General features: G+C 36.3%; 1 protein-coding gene across 3 annotated transcripts in view; it reads right to left on the reverse strand.

Annotated features, from left to right (window-relative positions):
* The window catches only part of LOC124641823 (neuropeptide F receptor), a 101970-nt gene extending 93245 nt beyond the window's left edge, over positions 1–8725 (reverse strand). For all 3 annotated transcript variants that reach the window (XM_047180056.1, XM_047180055.1, XM_047180054.1), the window contains exon 1: positions 8313–8725. In XM_047180056.1, the coding sequence (XP_047036012.1) occupies positions 8313–8333 (21 nt within the window). In that variant the 5' untranslated portion in view covers positions 8334–8725. The remainder of the gene's footprint in view (positions 1–8312) is intronic.
* Between the last annotated feature and the right edge of the window lie 10839 nt (positions 8726–19564).

Below are 19564 nucleotides of genomic sequence, written 5' to 3' on the forward strand. Positions count from 1 at the left end.
ATTATAAAATCAAGGACACAACAACAGGTAATCGGACTATATTACAAAGTGTCAGTTCTTATCTATTACGTCTTGCATTATGCAAGTAACCATTTGCATAATTAACAAACTAATTAGCCCTGCAGTAACAGTTATAAATACAAACATTATCCTAATCCATCCTACTTAAGAATTCCATCAACAGAAACAAAATGTTCCTTTGTTTATAAGATATTCTTTTGTTTTTACTCGTGAGTAATCCATTGTGATGGATTTCAAAGCATGGAGAACAAAATGACTAGCGGAGATGTCATAACGCAAAATCTCTTATATAGAAAAGTTGCGAGCCAAAATGCGGGTGTTCGGGGGACGATAACGTTACTAGCTCCGACCTTACACACCTTCTATAGAACCTGCACATTAATTTCAAAATAAAATCCAATCTTTCAGAGATTAGTTTTGAAACGACAAGGAGCTCAAACGTCTCGTTAATTCTAGTAACTGATCACGCCTGTGACTGTGCCTGTATGTTGCTTGACCTACAAAAAGGCGCCTGTCGTATCTTCCTTATGACATCTCCGCTATCTTTCCTTCCTCCGTGTTTCAAAACCATTTGGATATAACAAAGCTACCCTTTATCGTTTTTTATTGTTTTTTCCGTGTACATAAAATATATCAGCATGAATAGGTTTTACTGTTTTTCCGATAGGTGGGTCTCGGTTTGGGAGGGTTGTAAATAAAAATGAAAAATTCAAGGGCTTAAGATGTTGTGGCTTATGATGGTTTTAATGATTTTTTTAGGGATGGGACAAAAACATCGTCATCTGTTTAGCCTTTTTTTATATACTTATTGGTTAAGAGGACGAATTGGAATTTTTGGCGCCAAGGATCTAAATTTTTCTCAGTAAATACAAAACGGATCAAAATACAACTTGGTTACCTGAAAGTTCATGATATAAACCTTATTTTGTTAGACGTAGAAACATGATTAGGTAACTTTTATAATAGAGAAAAATATATCAAACATACCTCTTTTTAAAAAGAGATTCACATATTATGGGCAAACGGGACCGATTTAAGCCTCTTAACTTTCTTAGTAGTTGAGTATATACATACTCTTTAAAATTGTAGAAGGAATTTTTATCAAATTATCATTTCTAAATAATAAAATTACAAAACCATTTTGTCGCTTACGACTTTTAGTTATAAGCTAGCGCGCGTATTGTTATCCTCGCCCCGCTCAGACGCTCCGACCCCTTTTGGCGCCTTACATGCGCGTGCCGGTTACGGAATTATTGTTGACCAATTCGTCGCCTTAACAGTGTTGTGGTGCGCAAATGCTCGTGCACTATAATATGTCCTACGCAGCTGGCTGATCTCCTTAAATGAGAACAGCCGCCGTGGCCGAAATCGGCCGTGGACGCCATTATTATTATTGTGGTGGGCCATCCATAAAAAAAAACTTTTCAGGATTATTGGACTGGATTGGAGATGACCTCACGAAAAGGCACATCTTGGCTAGACTACCTACACTTCTTTTATTTGTTTTCAACGTATAGTTCTCATTTTTACATAATTCACGTGCAAAATCGCTAAAGACATACATATACACACGCAAAATGGTACCCTTCTTGACAGTCGGGTACTTAATAACAAGAAGTGCACTTAAAAAAAACTTTTCTTCATGTCCCATTTAGGTTAAACACACTTTACTTGAAAGAGAATTTTAAAAGAATTTTGGGTCATCCATTCAAAAAAACTTGGGCTCTTGTAAGTACCTTGTAGTAAGTATAAGTCCTTTCTTATGTTGAATGCTTGTCACTTGTTTATCAAGATATGAGATATTCTCAAATTGACCGTGTATATCTGTTATAATATAGATAGTTATATACACTATCTTATCAATATTGTTAACATGAAATTTCCCCAAAAAAACCACTGTCTGGTGTAATGCATTTAGGCCAAAATTTTCAGACAAAATCAAAGTCTGACTTTCTTAAAACAACTGTTTACTTTGAAAGTTGAACATTAGCCGTCTTACCACAAAAACTTTTAAACGTCAGTTTATGCCTTGTCTATAAAAATGACAAATTATGACGTTGACATACGGTTCATTTTGCAGCCAAAATTTTATTAGACAAGTGTAAAACAGGGGTTAAAGTTTTTGTAGTAAGGCCATGAAAGTCCACAATTAGCAGTTATTTCAAGACAAGGAACTTTTTTCACGTTCTTGTTTACTTTACTTTGTAAGTACTTAATAACTATGTAATATCTTGTTACACTTCAATATAATACATACTAAAGAAACTATTGAAGTATTAAAATAAGACTTTGTATGTAAATTTTATGTTCCTAACTCATGCAATGTTAGGTAGGTACTTTGTATTTCTCACAGCAACATTTTAACTAGATTTTCCTTATTTGATGTGAAATGTTAACAAGCCTACATACTTTTATTCTTCTTCGAAAGATGAGCTATCAAGCACTGAAATGTTTTTTCTTATCGTACCTGTAATTTCTGTGATAAATAACTTTAGAAAAAAACTATTCGGTATAAGATAATCCTTACTTATATTACCTACAAATGCCTAGCTCATAGTACCTAGCTCTGTCTGTCTATTGTGCTTTCGCTCAAAACTACTGAATCGATTTCATCGTTTGCTCTTTTTTATCTACAATAAAGTCTAAGATAATTCAAGGGTAAATACAAGGCTAATAAAATAAGCAAAAACCGCCCCCCTTTCACCACTTCCTAGTGATAAGAAGAAACGTTGATGAACAAGCTCCCATTAAAAATAATAAAAAAAAAAACATATGCACAAAAAACACAAACTAATATTGAAATGGAAAGCTTGCATCAGCGTGACTGATGACTATAAACGATGATGGATGAAAGGAGATTAAACAAAAAATGTGAGATGGTGAAAGTGATAAAGTAGATCCTGACAACGCAAATTGAGAAAGAACATTTCCTATATTGTTGCTTTTCTCTAATGAGGAGCAAAAAAGCAAGAAAAATTGAGAGATTAGAAGTGTAAGTGTACGGCGATTTTTTGTAAAAATGACCTTTTTAGGGTTCCGTAGCCAAAATGGCAAAAACGGAACCCTTATAGTTTCGTCATGTCCGTCTGTCCGTCTGTCCGTCTGTCCGTCTGTCACAGCCGATTTACTCGGAAACTATAAGTACTACAGTGATGAAATTTGATGGGAATATGTGTTGTATGAACCGCTACAAAAATATGACACTAAATAGTAAAAAAAAGAATTGGGGGTGGGGCCCCCCATACATGTAACTGAGGGATGAAATTTTTTTTTTCGATGTACATACCCGTGTGGGGTATCAATGGAAAGGTCTTTTAAAATGATATAAAGTTTTCTAAAAAACATTTTTCTTAAAGTGAACGGTTTTTGAGATATCAGCTCTCAAAGTCGTAAAAAGTATGTCCCCCCCCCTCTATTTTTATAACTACGGGGTATAAAATTCTAAAAAAAATAGAGGTGATGCATGCTAATTAACTCTTTCAACGATTTTTGGTTTGATCAAAGTATCTCTTATAGTTTTTGAGATAGGTTGATTTAACTGTAATTTACGGAACCCTTCGTGCACGAGTCCGACTCGCACTTGGCCGGTTTTTGTTATGTAAAAGGATGTTGGCTGTAATTTTCTTGCGATTGAATAATAATGGGTGGTTTCATTTCTATCCAAAAATCTTTTAACGGTATTTGTATTTCAGCGGTGCTGATACATGTTAAAGTTAGCTTGACAAAGACAATGATAACTTTAATATCGACTTTTAATAAAAAAATAATTGTAATAAAGTTTTTGATACATTATTTTGCTTTAAATATTTCATAAACATAATATATTAAGATTTCAACTTATTTTTTTAGCACGCGTTATTTTGGTCACGAAGTTAATTGGCCTTGTCTAGCCTTGAAACCACAAAACGTAGTAAAAATATATTTAGAAACACTAAACTGTAGCAACTACCCCTAAAATACCCATTGCATATTAAACCATAATATCACAAGCATAAGATAAAAAATTACATGGCAACTATTTCGAGTTATCAATCCAATAAATAGATAGGGTTATAATAAAGATAAAATGTTATATTTCTATTATACAATACTATCAATATTGTTGTAAATATTACGTAGACGGTGGCTTTACAGTTTATTATATTATGAGTCAATGAATGATTATAGAATATAGATATTTTATTAATGAACCGCTGCCATTTTTTTCTCAAATAAATCACAAACTTCTAAAGTATGAGTGTGCGTTCGAGTCCAGGACATGCAAGTACCAATGCAAGTTGCATTTCTAAGTTTGTATGTACTTTCTAAGTCTTGTCTTGGACACCAATGACCGTGTTTCGGGTGACACGATAAACTGCAGGTCCCGGCTGTCATTTGCACATCTTTGGCAGTCATTGCGGGTAGTCAGAACAAGGAAGGGAGTGAGTGTCAGTATGACGAGTGACAGGGGAAAATGGAAGTGGAATACATATTGCGCCGACCCCAAATAAAATTCGGAACAGGGCGAGAGGAAGAAGAAGAAGAAGACGGGTAGTCAGAACATGCAAAAGCAAATAGTTTACTTTTTATCATGGTGAGGGAAGCTAATCCACTTATATTGACATAATCATAAACTCAGAAGATCTAAAGAAACATTGTCATACAATTCAACGCACAATTTCCTTCAATGGGAAATAACAAACACATGACAAAACCAACATAACATATTGTTTGAACCAACCCCAAAAGGTCACTGCCACTATGTCAACCTAACGACATTTAATCAGAAGTCTGAAGTATCAGACAAGTGTCTGTCAGACCCAGCTCAGGAGTTGGTCTAACAATATTAAAACTATGCCTTGATGACGGTCGGAAAGGAACAAGACCGTCCACGTGAGTAGACTTTGTTATTTTGTATGGAAAATCTGAATTACCCTTTAAAGAAAGGTTTTTTCAAGTAGCTATACTTAGGTATACCAAATTTACTGATGATGTTATTAATTCGTACTACAATTTAAAGCTGATGAAGAAATAGTTTATTTGGTTAAAAAAATCGCTTATCTCAGGAACCGCTTTTTTATCTACAAAATGACCGACAGTACCTACATAGTCTTTCAATGTTACATGGTCCATTGATTGAGGAAGGTTTAAGGCTACTTTCTATCCGGGCAGGTCAAATAGTTACCAAGAGAAACGGGTAAAAGTTGAAGTACATAACTGGTGAAATCTAGCACATAAAAGTTCTTTAAAAACTTAGAACAATCAGCAGAAACCTACTACGGTATTGTTTTCCCTTAATATTCCAAGAACATACCGAGAAAATACTTCATAACGATATATTGCAATTATTATAATAATATTTGGTCCAGACCAAACGAAATATTTGGACGTGTAACGCATAACATAATAAGTAGGCCACAGTTATTTAGCCGTAATCCGATTCATTTATTAAACGATTTACTAGTACGTTACTCGCGGTACGTAATATTTAATAATGGTATTATTTATCGTTCTGACTGGGTAGCGTTAGGGTTCAGATTCCAGCACCCAATCATATAGGTTCAGATTTCAGTCTAACTGGGCAACTAAGGATTAGTGTTTTACATGGAGCAACTGCCTATCTGACCTCAATACCAGTGTTTCTCAGCCCCGTTATCCAGGAAAACTCGGCACCTTAGGAAAGATTAGTTACCGGATTTTCCGATTTCTAACCTGCTGTTGCAATTTATTGAAAGGTGCAACAAAATTGTTTGCAGTTGCTTAACTTTATAATCAATTAACCCAAGAAACCTACTCAAAATACCCATCTTTATAACATCCATTTACAAGGAATTTGCACGAAAACAATATCAAATGACGAACTCTCGATAAAACTGAAGTACGCCATCCAATGTCCTGAGAAATCAGATAAACACCACTTATATTACTTTATCTTGTAACTGTACCACTATCGTAGATTTTGTACAGAGCCACTATATTACGTTGTAACCTTAAAATAATAGTAAGTACGTGCAAATATAATAAAGTTAAGAGTCAATTTGTTTAATGTTGCTAATTTCAAGATCTAATTAATGGTTCGATTTTGGAAAAAAATATTTTACTGTACAGTTATTTACAAGATTATAAAAAAATAAAAACTTAGTAGTGAAAAGTGTTAATTTTTTCCGTATTGCTATCGATTGGGAGCGTTGCGACTGGCTACATAGCCATGCTGGATGGCAGTGCTTATCCGTTGTCGAAGTAATAGAAAGGTCAGCCCTTGGGTGATTTTATTTTTAGATAGCCCATTTATAGAGGAAGGCAATAAGGCTACTTTCTTTTAGGATGCTCCAAAAAGTTCCTAAGACGTGGGTGAAACCGCTGGCAGAAGCTAACAATATGCCTTCTCAGAAACCAGATCATAGCATCAGAATCTCAAAACATTCATGAGATAATAACACAAAAACACATAAATTCAATCTCAAACATAAATCAAGCTCATTATAATTAGCCTATAAACTTACATTGATAAACACCATGATTCCTCATAAACTACTAAAATGATTATTATTGCAGATACATCTGTGAATGCTTTTTATTCTTCCAAAAATAATGTGCACTATTATTTTCTCGAAGGTAATGACGAATGCATATTTCAAAGAAATACAAAGTACGCCTTAATCATCATCTACCTATCTTTTTCAAGAATATCCTTGGATAGGCTTTCAGACTACCAGTGTTTAACATAGAGCGACTTTTTGACCTTCTCAACCCTGTTTCCGACAACCTGATATGCCTTTATAAGACTGGTTGTCAGACTTTCTGACTTCTGAGTACCCGTGGCGACTGCCAAGGTTGGTTTCTAAGTAAAACAACGATTACATGTACATAAAAGATAAGGAAAAAATATTGTATTCTTGCTGCCCTTGCTCCCAACTTAAATTGTATACGCAATATGTTTTCTCCTTCCTCTTCGACACTTAGTTTGTCGTACTAACATTTATTCTCTTCTTATTCATGTCATCTCTAAATCAATCCACCTATCCTAATCTGCACCTATCTTTCTCTAAATCTCCTCAGATACTTGCATTATAACTCTTGTAATATTATAGTTACTATCTGCCTAGCCTTTTCCCAAAAATGTTGGTCAGTTTCCAGTAACTTTGGACGCAGGAACTTACCAGTATTTTAACCTCTAGTAACCGCCAAATAAAAATTCCTTCAATTCTTCGCAAATCACTCATTTCCCCTTTTACCAAGAAAGCCGTCATCTCACATTCAATATTTCCATTCCTAGTATCATTTCGAGGTCATTCATTTTATCTAGCAAGTGAAGATATAAGCAGAAGCATATCAATCAGACAATAGCTTAGAGAACTGATTGAAAAACTCTATTGTTCATGATTAGAATCAACTCACACTTGGCATATATAGTGTCGATAAGTATCAGGAAAAGAAAATGGATGTATTTTTGCGTCCGCTACATAAGTAGCTTACCGCGGTTACCTAACGCATACATACGTTCCAAAGTACCTACAACATAACGTATAACAGTCACTAATACTACAAAATCGTCATATTACAGTCCTTTATTAATAATCTTCTTAGAGTGAAAACCTCGGAAACGCATTTTTGCTCAAATTAATTTTATTGCGTTTCCAGGAAGATGACGTCACATTCAATATCATCCTCCTAAAAAATACTTACACTTAAGCAATTTTCACTCTTAGGTGTCTCAGTGCATTTAAAACAGCTTGTCTCTAGAAAAGTCTTATAAGATTTTAATCCTCTCACTTTAATCCTAGTTAGCCAACACAGTATTCCCAAAGTGCATTCTATTTCATCAATTAATTCAGGCACAGGCTTCACCCAAGACAGGTTCGTTTAAATTTAATAAAAATATTAAATAAACACATACACACGAAAATAATATTTAATATTCAATTTTATCATTCACTCCGCGTCCTGTCAGTCAATCAGCGTCAAAATGTCTATTTGTATGCAAAACAGCGACGTGAGCGAATCCGGGAGTCAATATTGTATGTGGGTGGTAACTTGCTACTCCCTAAAGGGCACAATTTATTGCGGAAATTTTTGTAGGCCTATTGTTTTTATAATTAATGAGCACTGATTAATATTCAAATGAATGCACTTGATGCTAGATGAAGGGCAAGAAAAACTTCTATCAATATTGATTGAACTCAGGATACAATAGTTTACTATAAATATTAAAAATTTTACGATAAACACAAAATCATAAAAATATTGGAAGCTTAAAGTTGTGGTAACGATACCTACTAAAATTAAATTATAAGTTATAATAATATACTCACAATGTCATCATAAAAAGGCATCAGGATAGTTAGTATGCGCTTGATATGATAATAACATAATGTCCAATTCACTTCTAGTCCACCGCACACGGGCTGCTCAGGCAATGGACCATTATTCTCACCTATTTTGACCAATTAACATCTCAACACAAACATCGAAATAAACACTGCACTCAACTTTAAAACACTCGAAAAACTAAAAACAAAAAAACACTCAAATTACTCTAATTTTAAAAATTATAAAACAACAAAAAGAAATTCTGCTCGGATTTGTTCGATCGCGGATTTTTATAATTTGTTTTTATTATTATTATTTTGTGATTTAAGGGTGTTTGTTGAAATTATATGTAACTGAAAGTTTCGTAAAGTGGCCGCGCTGAAACGACGTGGGCTCGCTACGACTGCTGAAACCGAACTGAAGCGAGACCTGAAAATTATCTACCGACGTCCAATGTTTAGAAATTCGACTGCTCTTTTTTTCTTCTTTTTATTTTATGATTGATAAAATAAATAAGTCATTTTTGTGTTTATTTGTTGTGATTGATACTGTGAATAAGTTGATTGATTTTTTTAAAGTGATTGTTTTGTTATGTCGCGAACTGGAGGATTGTTTTGAAATATTATTGTAATTAATCTCGTGTGTCGTTTAGGGAATAGCCGTTTTTGTTTGACAATTTGCTATTGTTTTGATAGAAAACTGAGCTTTGTTTAATAAATTGGTGATGAATTTTTGCTTGTGATTTTTTGTTAATAATTTTGCTTGATTCTTGTTATGATAAAGATGAAAAGTGAAATATTTAGGTATCATATTTATTTATATTTTTTATTTATATTATTTTTGCATTGATATTATTATTTTACATCATAATATAGTTTTGCTTTCAGATAATTTCTTGGTCACAAATTCGTACAGTTTTCCTACTACAAAAATAACTGAGATAAAGCTTCTCTAATTAATTCCCATCTTTCCTCTATTTTCCATTGCTTACACAAGTGTTCTGAGTACAAAACGTTCAATATCAATTATGACCTTCGCCCACAATACCACTTAATACTTACCTACATTATCCATTGCGGCATATCTACGTAGTTTGCAGTTGTTCTTGTGTACAAATGGAGCAATGAATAGGTACTCAGCTATTGTATGCTGGGCTATTATACTGTATCGTCATTTCTGTAAGTAGTTCTATGACGGTGTTTGTTATAGTTCCGTGTTCCTGAAGGCGGGTTAAATTGTTGGGTGAATGGTAAACATCTATGGCAGTCGTTCCTCCGTGTTTGGAAAGCCTAATTGATAGGCCCGACTTCTTCTTTCGTGTCGATGACATGTCTTATAGTGAGACTACACTTTGTCAGCCCAATATGCCCAATATGCACGGCGAAAGCACGGCCGGATGCGCTCATCTTTCGTCTAGTAGGTAGTCTTACGGGTAGTCAGAAGGCATACAGGGGCTCGATTCTCCTACATAAGTTAATAATGTCAAAATCGAATAGAAATCGAATCGCAATAGCAGTTTTAACCATATAGGGCATTCTGTTACTAATAAAAGACCAATCGTATTCGATTGATATTTGATTGGTGTGCCATTGGTCTGCTATTTTGGTGATTTTGGTCTATACGGTAGTTTGCTGTACAATGATTTTGCAATCGTAAATCATTTGCAGACAAAATGATTTATTATTGAATGACAGAAAAGGATAAAAACGTTTATTTCAAAGAAAAAATAGCGGAATGCCACATACGCTTCAATCGTAATCGAGTCGGGATTGGATCTCAGTCGAATCGAGTCGAACGTGAATCGTATGTCGCTTAAGTAAAATTAGGAGAATCGGGCCCCAGTTTGGCGACCAGTTTAACCGAGGGTATCGAATTGCCCGGATGATTGTTTTCAGGGTCAGTTTTAACCTTCCAACAGTTAATGCTGTCAAACCAGACATATTGAGTTATGAGCCTGGATTACACACTAAACCTCTAAAGAGCCGTAAAGTGTGATATTTTGTGTTTTATTTATTGTAATGGTCAATTTAACTGGATTGGACAAAACCTTTAAAATTACATTTTCTCTATATCTTAGGTACGAATGAATAAAAAAAAGTAAAGTAATTCTGAAAAGCCATAAAAAAAATTCTCATATAATATTTGGACAAGTTTGACTAAAAAAGCCTTTGTCTAATTTAAAACCCAAGGTTTGGTATTTTTTGCTATGCCAGTCTAGACTATACTAATGACGCTTACAACCAGATGTAGTCAAACAAAAACCATGTTTTATTATTGTTATTGTAGCATCCATGCACATTAGGCGACTAAATAGTTCTTACCAACTTAAAAAATGTGTGTAATAGCATAGGAAGCGGTGAAGGGCGTTTTAGACACTGTCTTTTGTTTTTAAGTTCCAAAAGTGCTGGTTTATCAACCGAATACAAAGATTTTGAACTGATAAAGTCTCTGATAGTTCACAGGTCTCGAGTAGCACTATCTGGCAGAAGCCATAAGCAGCATTAATCTGGCAGACAGCAAGAAATATTGGATAACTAAGTGGTACTTTATCGGTAACTAGTGAAAATGTTTTTTTTTTAATCATCCAACTACGGTAAGTTTTTTTTAGACAAAAGTGGTTTTTACAAGCTTTTATTTACCTTCACCGCTGTTTGTCAATGTAATGACATCTTACAACTCAGTTTTGAAGTACTTCCAGCAGTCTGATTAGGCAGTTTTTTTAATGCGATTATTTGTTGGCGATCTGTGGCCGACCAACCGCCTATTATGCGCTTACACTTATTAACACACCAGCTGCTCGTTATCAAAGCACTCGCGAAGTAAATTAATCATACAACAACAATGCACTCGATAGTTATTTACTTACATAATATATTCTGATAATAGTCTAAAACTGTACATACAGTAGTGGGCGCTGTAGGCAAGCGCAAAACCCTAATTTAGGTACTTGTGATGTCACACTTATTTCTACTCTCCCTGTAACCTCCATATTTTACTTATTTAAGGAGAGAGAAATACAGGTACGTCTTATGTATTTACTTTTTTATGTACTTCCTTATAGAATTAGAATTAGAATTTATTTATTTGCTTGAAATATGGTTAGGTACAATTATAGATCTTAAAATACAATTATGTTTCTTCATATCTCGCCTCATATTCAGCATGCAAAAATATGAAAGGACATAATTATTAATATTTCCATATGTAGGCTATTTACTTCCTTATGTACTCCCCTTGTGTACCTACTTCTCTCACGTACTTCCCCATGTATGAAATCCGTTATAATAATATACTTTCTTATATATTTAAACCTCTACCTTGCCAGGCAAAGTCTCGTCCGTTATTCAGCAGGGTGCACCAGGGCAGGCGAGGTTGCCAATTGAGGCAGGTCGAGTATTTTCTGCCTCCTTACATACCTACCCAACAGCAATCCTTATAACTATGAGAAATAGTAGGAACCCTAGTCATAGCATAATCAAAATACCAATATTTTCAGGCTACATTGGCCCATTATTATCACATTTTATTAGAGGCCAAAACAAAAATATGGGACCTTATCATAATTGAGCGGAATTCCGCCCGAATAACTATGCTTTGACCTTTCAGGCCCAAAAGTCTTCAGGCTAAATGTCTAGAATATTCTGAAGGACAATGAAAGGAAATTAAGAATTCATAAAGACAGCGGTTTTATTGTTTTTAGGCCCAAAAAATAGGAAAACAATTGAAGACATTTTTGAAGTTCTTCTCTTAATAGTCCTTTCACACTAGCGGATTTACTGCATGGTTTTTGCGAGTTACTACGCTAGATTAATTCGTTTCATCGCAATGTTAAAAAACTGATAGTTGTAAATTGTTTTGTTGATCGTAACCGCACGTATGCACTGTTTCCGAGTAACATAGGGTATATTTTATCCAGGTACGGCAAGAAGTTCCCACAGGACGTGGTTGAAACTGCAGGAAAAAGGAATAATATTAGTACAGATATCTGGGGGAAAAAACATTCTCTCGATAAGTTTAAACACACTCTTACACAAAAGAATTGCTTCTTAAACATCAATAAACTCCCATTAGTTTTATGGAAGACACTAAAATATCTAGACTAAGTACCTCGTAACCTAAGGTCGATGACCTCAAACATGTTTTTTCCGTCCAATGGTTTGTATAAAAATACGGAAGTTTAAGGACGCCGTGAGTGACAGGCATTGTTTGTCCTGAATAGTAAGCAGAGTCGGTAACCTTATTAACCCCAAAATCAGGATGAAACTGAAATAGAAGGATATAACTAGTTTTACATCGGAAAAAAACAACACCATTTACCTATAGGTACTGTAGCGCGTGGTGCGCTAGGGACCGGGGATCTTCAGGTTATTCAATTAAAACATTAAAAGGAACTTTAACTTTGGTTTATTTTCTGACTCGGGGGTGAAGTGACATACTTCAATATATAAAAACTATTCTATGGAACAAATCGAATACATTTGAAATGATTGCCCGGTCAGTATCAAAAATATCTAACGAATAAAACCTTACAAATGAAAAAGTTTCTAACTACGTTACAGTACCTATATACATATACCTACTATTTATATCTTACATGCTTAAATATCGTCTTCCTGGAAAATGATGATGATGGCATTCAAATCAAACTTTTTAGTGGTCTAGTATTTTGCCCGGCACAATCAGTGGCGGCAAAAAGGTCTTTCGCTACACAAGGATTATGGCGCATTTGATAGTACATATGATACTGCAATGTTCGTGGTATATATCACATCAGTGTAATATTATAAAGTTGCAGCGTTTTTTTTTGAGCCCTAATCGCAGAAAGTACAAGTGATCTGATTTAAAAAATTCGTTCAGTATAAGAAGGCCCATTTAAGACTCGGTGTCTGCCCACTACTGAGCGCTTCCGAGTATTCGCGTACAAAAATAGGTAATGCGCATATTTATTTACACACACAAGTAAAGCTTATCCGCTTTTCTGACATAAAACATTTTTAACCAAACGCAGTAAACTCGAAACTCAGTTAGACAATGCAGTGTCAAATAAAATATAACAAACTACCGCAGCTGTTTTCATAATAAAACATTATGAACTTGCTACCAACATTATAAAAGAAAAATAAACCGGCCAAGTGCGAGTCGAACTCGCGCACCAAGGGTTCCGTTCTATTATCTATAAAACGTTCATAATTACAATATATTCCATATTCTGTGAATATTTCAAGCATCTACCCCTTTGTGCCTTTATGTATGGGAGCCCCCCCAAAATATTTATTTTGTTCTAGTTTTCAGTATTTGTTGTTATAGCGGCAACAGAAATACATCATCTGTGAAAATTTCAACTCTCTAACTATCACGGTTCATGAGATGCAGCCTGGTGACAGACAGACGGACGGACAGAGGAGCGAAAACAATAGGGTCCCGTTTTAACCTTTGGGTACAGAACCCTAAAAATGAAAATGGCGGTAAAGTGCATCAGCTGTTTCGTTTAATTGAGGAAAAATGTCGAGTGTTATATTGTTATGTTGGCGACACTGCTTTTAAAATGTAATAAAAAGCTATGATTTGTTTCTGGTCATTAGATATTAAACTAACTTTTGAACATGAGTTTATCTGTGTTTATTTTCAAGTTTAGGTCCACATATGGGGAAAAAAATTGTCTCAGATGTTTTTATTTTACTATTTTTGCTGGATAGTTTTCTTGAAAAACAACTGTACATACTAATTTATTTTATACTTCTCTGCCCAGCTTTTTCCCAACTACCTATTTTGTGGTTAGCTTCCAGTCTAATCTTTTGCTGCTGAGTACCAGTGCTGACATGGAGCGACTGACTGTCTGACTTTCTCAACCCAATTACCCAGGCAATCAGATGTCCCTTGGTAAGACTGGTTGCCAGAATTACAGACTACCCGTATCGACTTCCAAAGGTGTTTGAAAGACAACACTGTCTATAAAAAACTTCCGAAAAACTGAAGCATTATATTTTAAATGCCCTTCACAGTATACACGTGGTCGTGTTGGATCAACTTAATTGTTACGCTGTGTTTTGACTACAGGAATTCTGCAAAATAACTTAAAAGCTTAGAGTACATAAGAAATCGGAGACGCCATGTGCCTTCATCTGCCAAAAGTCTATGCTTCCCCAGCGGGGTCCACCAGGGCAAAGCCCTGGCGGGGCTGCGGGATTGTTCGAAAGAGTTACCGCGGCCTTGGTACATAAAAAGCCTAAGAAGTAACATGATGGGTTGTAGTCAGTAACAGTCTGATACTCCCTCATGCTGCTGCTAATCCACAGCTGAGGTGGTCATTTGATGATTTCCCATAAAAAGTAAAGGCCTACGTTTGTATTTGGCAATGTTGTCGTGTGCGTGCGTAACGATGTGATCAAAAATGCACGAGTGATCTATCACTATGATTTCCTGCGGTGCTTTGGGAACGTAAATGAGCAGGCAGTTCCAGTTGGTTTAATGCTCTAAGCTTCAAAGTAATTCTGGTCCTATTGTCGGGTATTCATGATGACAAAATTGCGCAAAGCCAGCTTTGCGGGTGCATTTCCACAGATGAAATAATTGGGTCGTATCTAAATAGTTGGCTGGTTTGTGTATGTGGTATGTTTTGTTTGTTAATTTGCGTGTAATTAATGTTGTACTGACTGAAATGTAGCTGGTTAGTTAGTTTTATTTTTCGTTATAAAGCTATAAAACTCGTTATAATGTAGTAGGTAATTTTACGATGATGATATTAAGGTTGATGATAGGATAGGATAGGATGGATAGGATAGGATAGGATGATATTAACTAAGGTTTGTTCTTTCTTTCAGATGAAGATTGGTACAAATAAGGTAATAAGGAGGTAAGAAGACTCTTAAGGTGTCTACACACCAAAGCCGCAGATGCCGGCGGCACAGCCCGGCGGCCCAACCCGCCGGCCGTATTTTGTACAATCATGCGGCATGATTGAACAAAATACGGCCGGCGGCTTGGGCCGCCGGGCTGTGCCGCCGGCATCAGCGGCTTTGGTGTGTAGACACCATTACGGTAAAAAAAAACAAATATCCAGATTGAGAACATCCTCCCATTTGGGAAGTCGGTAAAAAATTAGCTGGTTATTATGAGCTCTTTTTCAAAATCTCCAGTAAAGTATTTAGAAATTGCTTCGGAAATTGTGGTCATACTCATGTTCCTTTGTAAACTAAACTCTATGGAAGCTAAAATAATTGTATTACCTTTGTATATTTAGAATGTTAAGTCTTTTAGTAAGCATGACAGAACCGTTTTGAAGTACTTATACCATTACACGTATAGCGTTGTTCTTAGTACTTTTTAATGAATAGCACAGTGCACAATTATAACTTCAAAGTCGTAAAAATAGCTGGGTCCCGAATATCTGCACTTGTATTACCACTCAGGCCACTCAATATATCAGTAAACTAAGACGAAACGGCCGATTACCGTAAACAGCTGTTAATCTTAAATTAAAACCAAGATTGGATAAGAAGGTTCCACTAAAATTCGAGCTTCTAAGCAGTAAAAAAAAATTGTCGTTTAACAAAATGATTACGTAACTGACAAGGCGTGAAATTGGCCCAAGAGCTTTAATTTCCACGTGATATTATGATAAAAAAGCTTACTCAAAATTATGCTGAGAAATTAGATTTTTTAACATCAACAAAAGACAGCTAGGTATATCTTAGACACCATTGACTGTGTTTCGGATGGCACGTTAAACTGTAGGTCCCGGCTGTCATTAAACATCCTTGGCAGTCGTTACGGGTAGTCAGAAGCCAGTAAGTCTGACACCAGTCTAACCAAGAGGTATCGGGTTGCCCGGGTAACTGGGTTGAGGAGGTCAGATAGGCAGTCGCTTCTTGTAAAGCACTGGTACTCAGCTGAATCCGGTTAGACTTGAAGCCGACCCCAACATAATTGGGAAAAGGCTCGGAGGATGATGAAAAGACAGCTTTAGAATCGCCAACTCTCTATTATTTTTGCCTGCAGTACACAAAAATAGTGCTTCCTACGTGCAAGTCCAGACGCGTGCCCACGGGACTTAATGGGAAAGCTTGAGTGCACTGACGATAAAACGTCAGTTTTCTTAAAACGATGGATTTTTATTATAAACAAAGTAAACAGCTATCAAAAGACAATATTTGTTTTTTGATAACCTTGACTGTTGTCAAGTTTTCAGTCTTGTGTTTTCAGTCATCTTCATACTGATGTATTACCCCATACAAAACTGTCGGCCGACTAAAAGTTTTCAGTGCGTGTACTCTAAGCCTTACTAGATTTAGTTCAGCAGTAAAACATACACTTGTCCTTTCAGCATTATTTAAAATAAAATGCTCCACTGTGCCCCAAAATCTGGCAACACAAATATTTTTCAATCCACAAAAAACGCTAAATTTAATATAAAGCGGAATTTTGAAATTGAATATTTTCAAGCTCTTCTGAAAAATGAATGTTTCAGGCTTAACATGAATGGAGGCCGTGGTTTGTAATCACAGGCACGGGCTGAATAAAAATAAGGTTTTTAGTCCATGAGCTCTTTAGTAGTTTCGGGTAGTTTTATGTACAAAGTTTGTAATGAAAATTGTGGAAAAACGGTCTGTGAAAATGTATGTTAAGTTTTGTGATAGTGTTTTGTTTATTTCGTTGATAGATGATAAGAAAGTAAAGTGTATCCTAGAATTGGTAAAATAGTAATGGCTAAACGCTTAAAAATCAATCTTGCTATGGTTCGAAACCTAAGTTCAGCTAATAATAAACCTTACATAAAATTGTTGAACCTATTGAAATAAAATTTGGATATAGATGGCCCAAAGCTTGAAAAAGGACAAAAGCATACTTTTTGTCTAAGCGTGGGAAGTGGTTCTTTCGAAAAGTGGGTTGAATAGAGAGCAATAGCACGTAGATGTTTTTATTAACGACTAGCTGTTGCCCGCAACTTCGTCTGCGTGGGCAATATAGAATAGTCAAAATACTACTTATCCCGTAGGTGCATTCTTTCACGTGACAGTATAATTAGGATTAGCACTTAGCAGTCGCATAGATTCATTGATCAAGGTTGTGTTGTGGATGTGACCATTTATCTAAACAAAAGAAGTAAAGTTTGTGACGTTGTGAATATCTCTGGATCTAGTCAGCCAATTTGGAAAATTATTACGTATGGTGCGTAAGTAATTTTCACAGGAAACAGCTATAATCTATGTCTATATGCTTTGAGTCTGACAAAGCTGTCATTTGTACATTTTCTGCAGCTGCTGCGACTAATCAGAAGCCAGAAAGTCTGTCAGTCTTACCATGGATATCGTCTTGTGTAGTTGACTGGATTGAAGATAGGTAGATAGGTAGTCGCTCCAAGCAAAATATTGGTACTCAAACAGATTCGGTGACTGGAAGCCAACACCAACATAGTTGGGGAATAGCTGGATGGATGATAAAATGAGTCATCATCATCAGCAGGCGCATAGGGTAGGATAGTTTCACTACTGGGGAGAAACACTTGTATGACGGGGATTTTCTGTGCACTTACTCACTATGATAAGGCTGACCCCACATTAGGCGTGCGTGATCCTCGGGCGTGTGAGTAGCGCGGGCCTCGCGAGCGCGCTGCGTGAACGTCGCGTTTTGCTGCCCTGCGGCATGTGTGAAGAGTGCAAGCGACGCGCTCGCGGCGAGCACGCGGCGCTCGAGTTGCGTTCTTACCCCTTCGCCCGCTATCCCCGCCGCCCGCAAAACGCCTTAGCAGTTAAACGTCAAGGAGAGCGGCGCGTGCGCGCCGCGAGCGCGCTGCAAATGCCGCAGGGCAGCAAAACGCGACGCTCACGCAGCGCGCTCGCGACGCACGCGCGGCGCCCGCGCTACTCACACGCCCGAGGATCGTGCACGCCTAATGTGGTGGCCTAAGCCGGGACTCCACCGAAATGTTTGCATTAGTTCACGAATAGGCAAAATGTACGTATCTGTGCGAGTCCACTTCATGTGTTCGTACTTGAAACCTGCAGTTTTACCAAGATTTTCAAAATGTACGCTCGCAATATGCCATTTCTTGGTGGAGCCAGCAAATCAAAAGAAACATAAGTGTTGTATACTGTGCGTCACTACCGCACACCGGGAAAATTTCGCTATTGCGGAGGACGTTTATATACCATATTTTGTGTCACACGTAAACAGGACGACAGTAAGTATCCACCGAAACACTGTCAAAGATCTGATGAACAAACAAATCAGACCTGACTTGGTCACCTGGGGCCAATCAGAGCTCTATGAAGCGATCATACGCTTCGGCTCCTACTGTTATTGTGGTTTCTGAAAATTTAATCACCTCATTCAACGATGAATGTAATTCTGATGGTACTATTAAGAACACTTGCTTAGCGCAGAAGCTGACGTTAGCAGGTCAAGTCTTTTGACTTCTCGAATAGGATACCATTGGTTTTTGTGCAATGCACACCTGCAATGCATTCTGGATTAGGATAGAATATAGGTGGATAGGATTTGCAACAGAGAACAATTATGTTTTTGTGATTAAATGACATCAAACGTAGTTTTATATAAAAGGTGTTTTTTTAGACTTGGCTCGGGTCTTACTGAGACTGTTCGTAATCGTGAACAGTGTATTTGCGATCAGAAGTTGAAAGTAAACTTGTCTCTGGTATGCGGCGCGTAATTTGTACGTTTTCAGACGCATAAAGCATTTTACGTGTGTATGGTATTAAATCGAGAAAGCTCCCATTTCTTATCTGCACTTTGTATCTGGGCTTGTTTTTAAAGCTACAGAATCCTACATTACCTACCTCACGCTTAGCAGCGCCTGCGAGAGATAGATCCTCATTTCTTCTAGGATTAATTTTACATATTTTGCATCAGAAAAAATAATTAAGGTCTACTTAATACTACTCACTCAAAGTAATTTGTTTTAAGGCCACCACATTAGTGGAAGATAAGCTAAACTATGTTTATGAAAAAATCCTGATATGAACTCCATCTGTAACTTTAAATGATAAGTAATTGTTCCACTAAAGTCATCATTTTTGACATAATGTTCAAAAAATAATTTAGATGGCACCGTTTTAAATTTGGCCGAGAACTATTAATTTTCCTTTCATCAAGGTAATAATTATAGTTGGATTTTGATGTGGCACGGCAAACTGACAAACACAATTGAAATGTCTATCGAAAAATTACACTTCGTGTTAAAATATGGTCAATTACGGAAAATACACAACTCCATCTGTTGAAATAATAATCCTCT

Source organism: Helicoverpa zea, chromosome 23 (genome assembly GCF_022581195.2).
Source record: "Helicoverpa zea isolate HzStark_Cry1AcR chromosome 23, ilHelZeax1.1, whole genome shotgun sequence".
Lineage (NCBI taxonomy): Eukaryota > Metazoa > Arthropoda > Insecta > Lepidoptera > Noctuidae > Helicoverpa > Helicoverpa zea.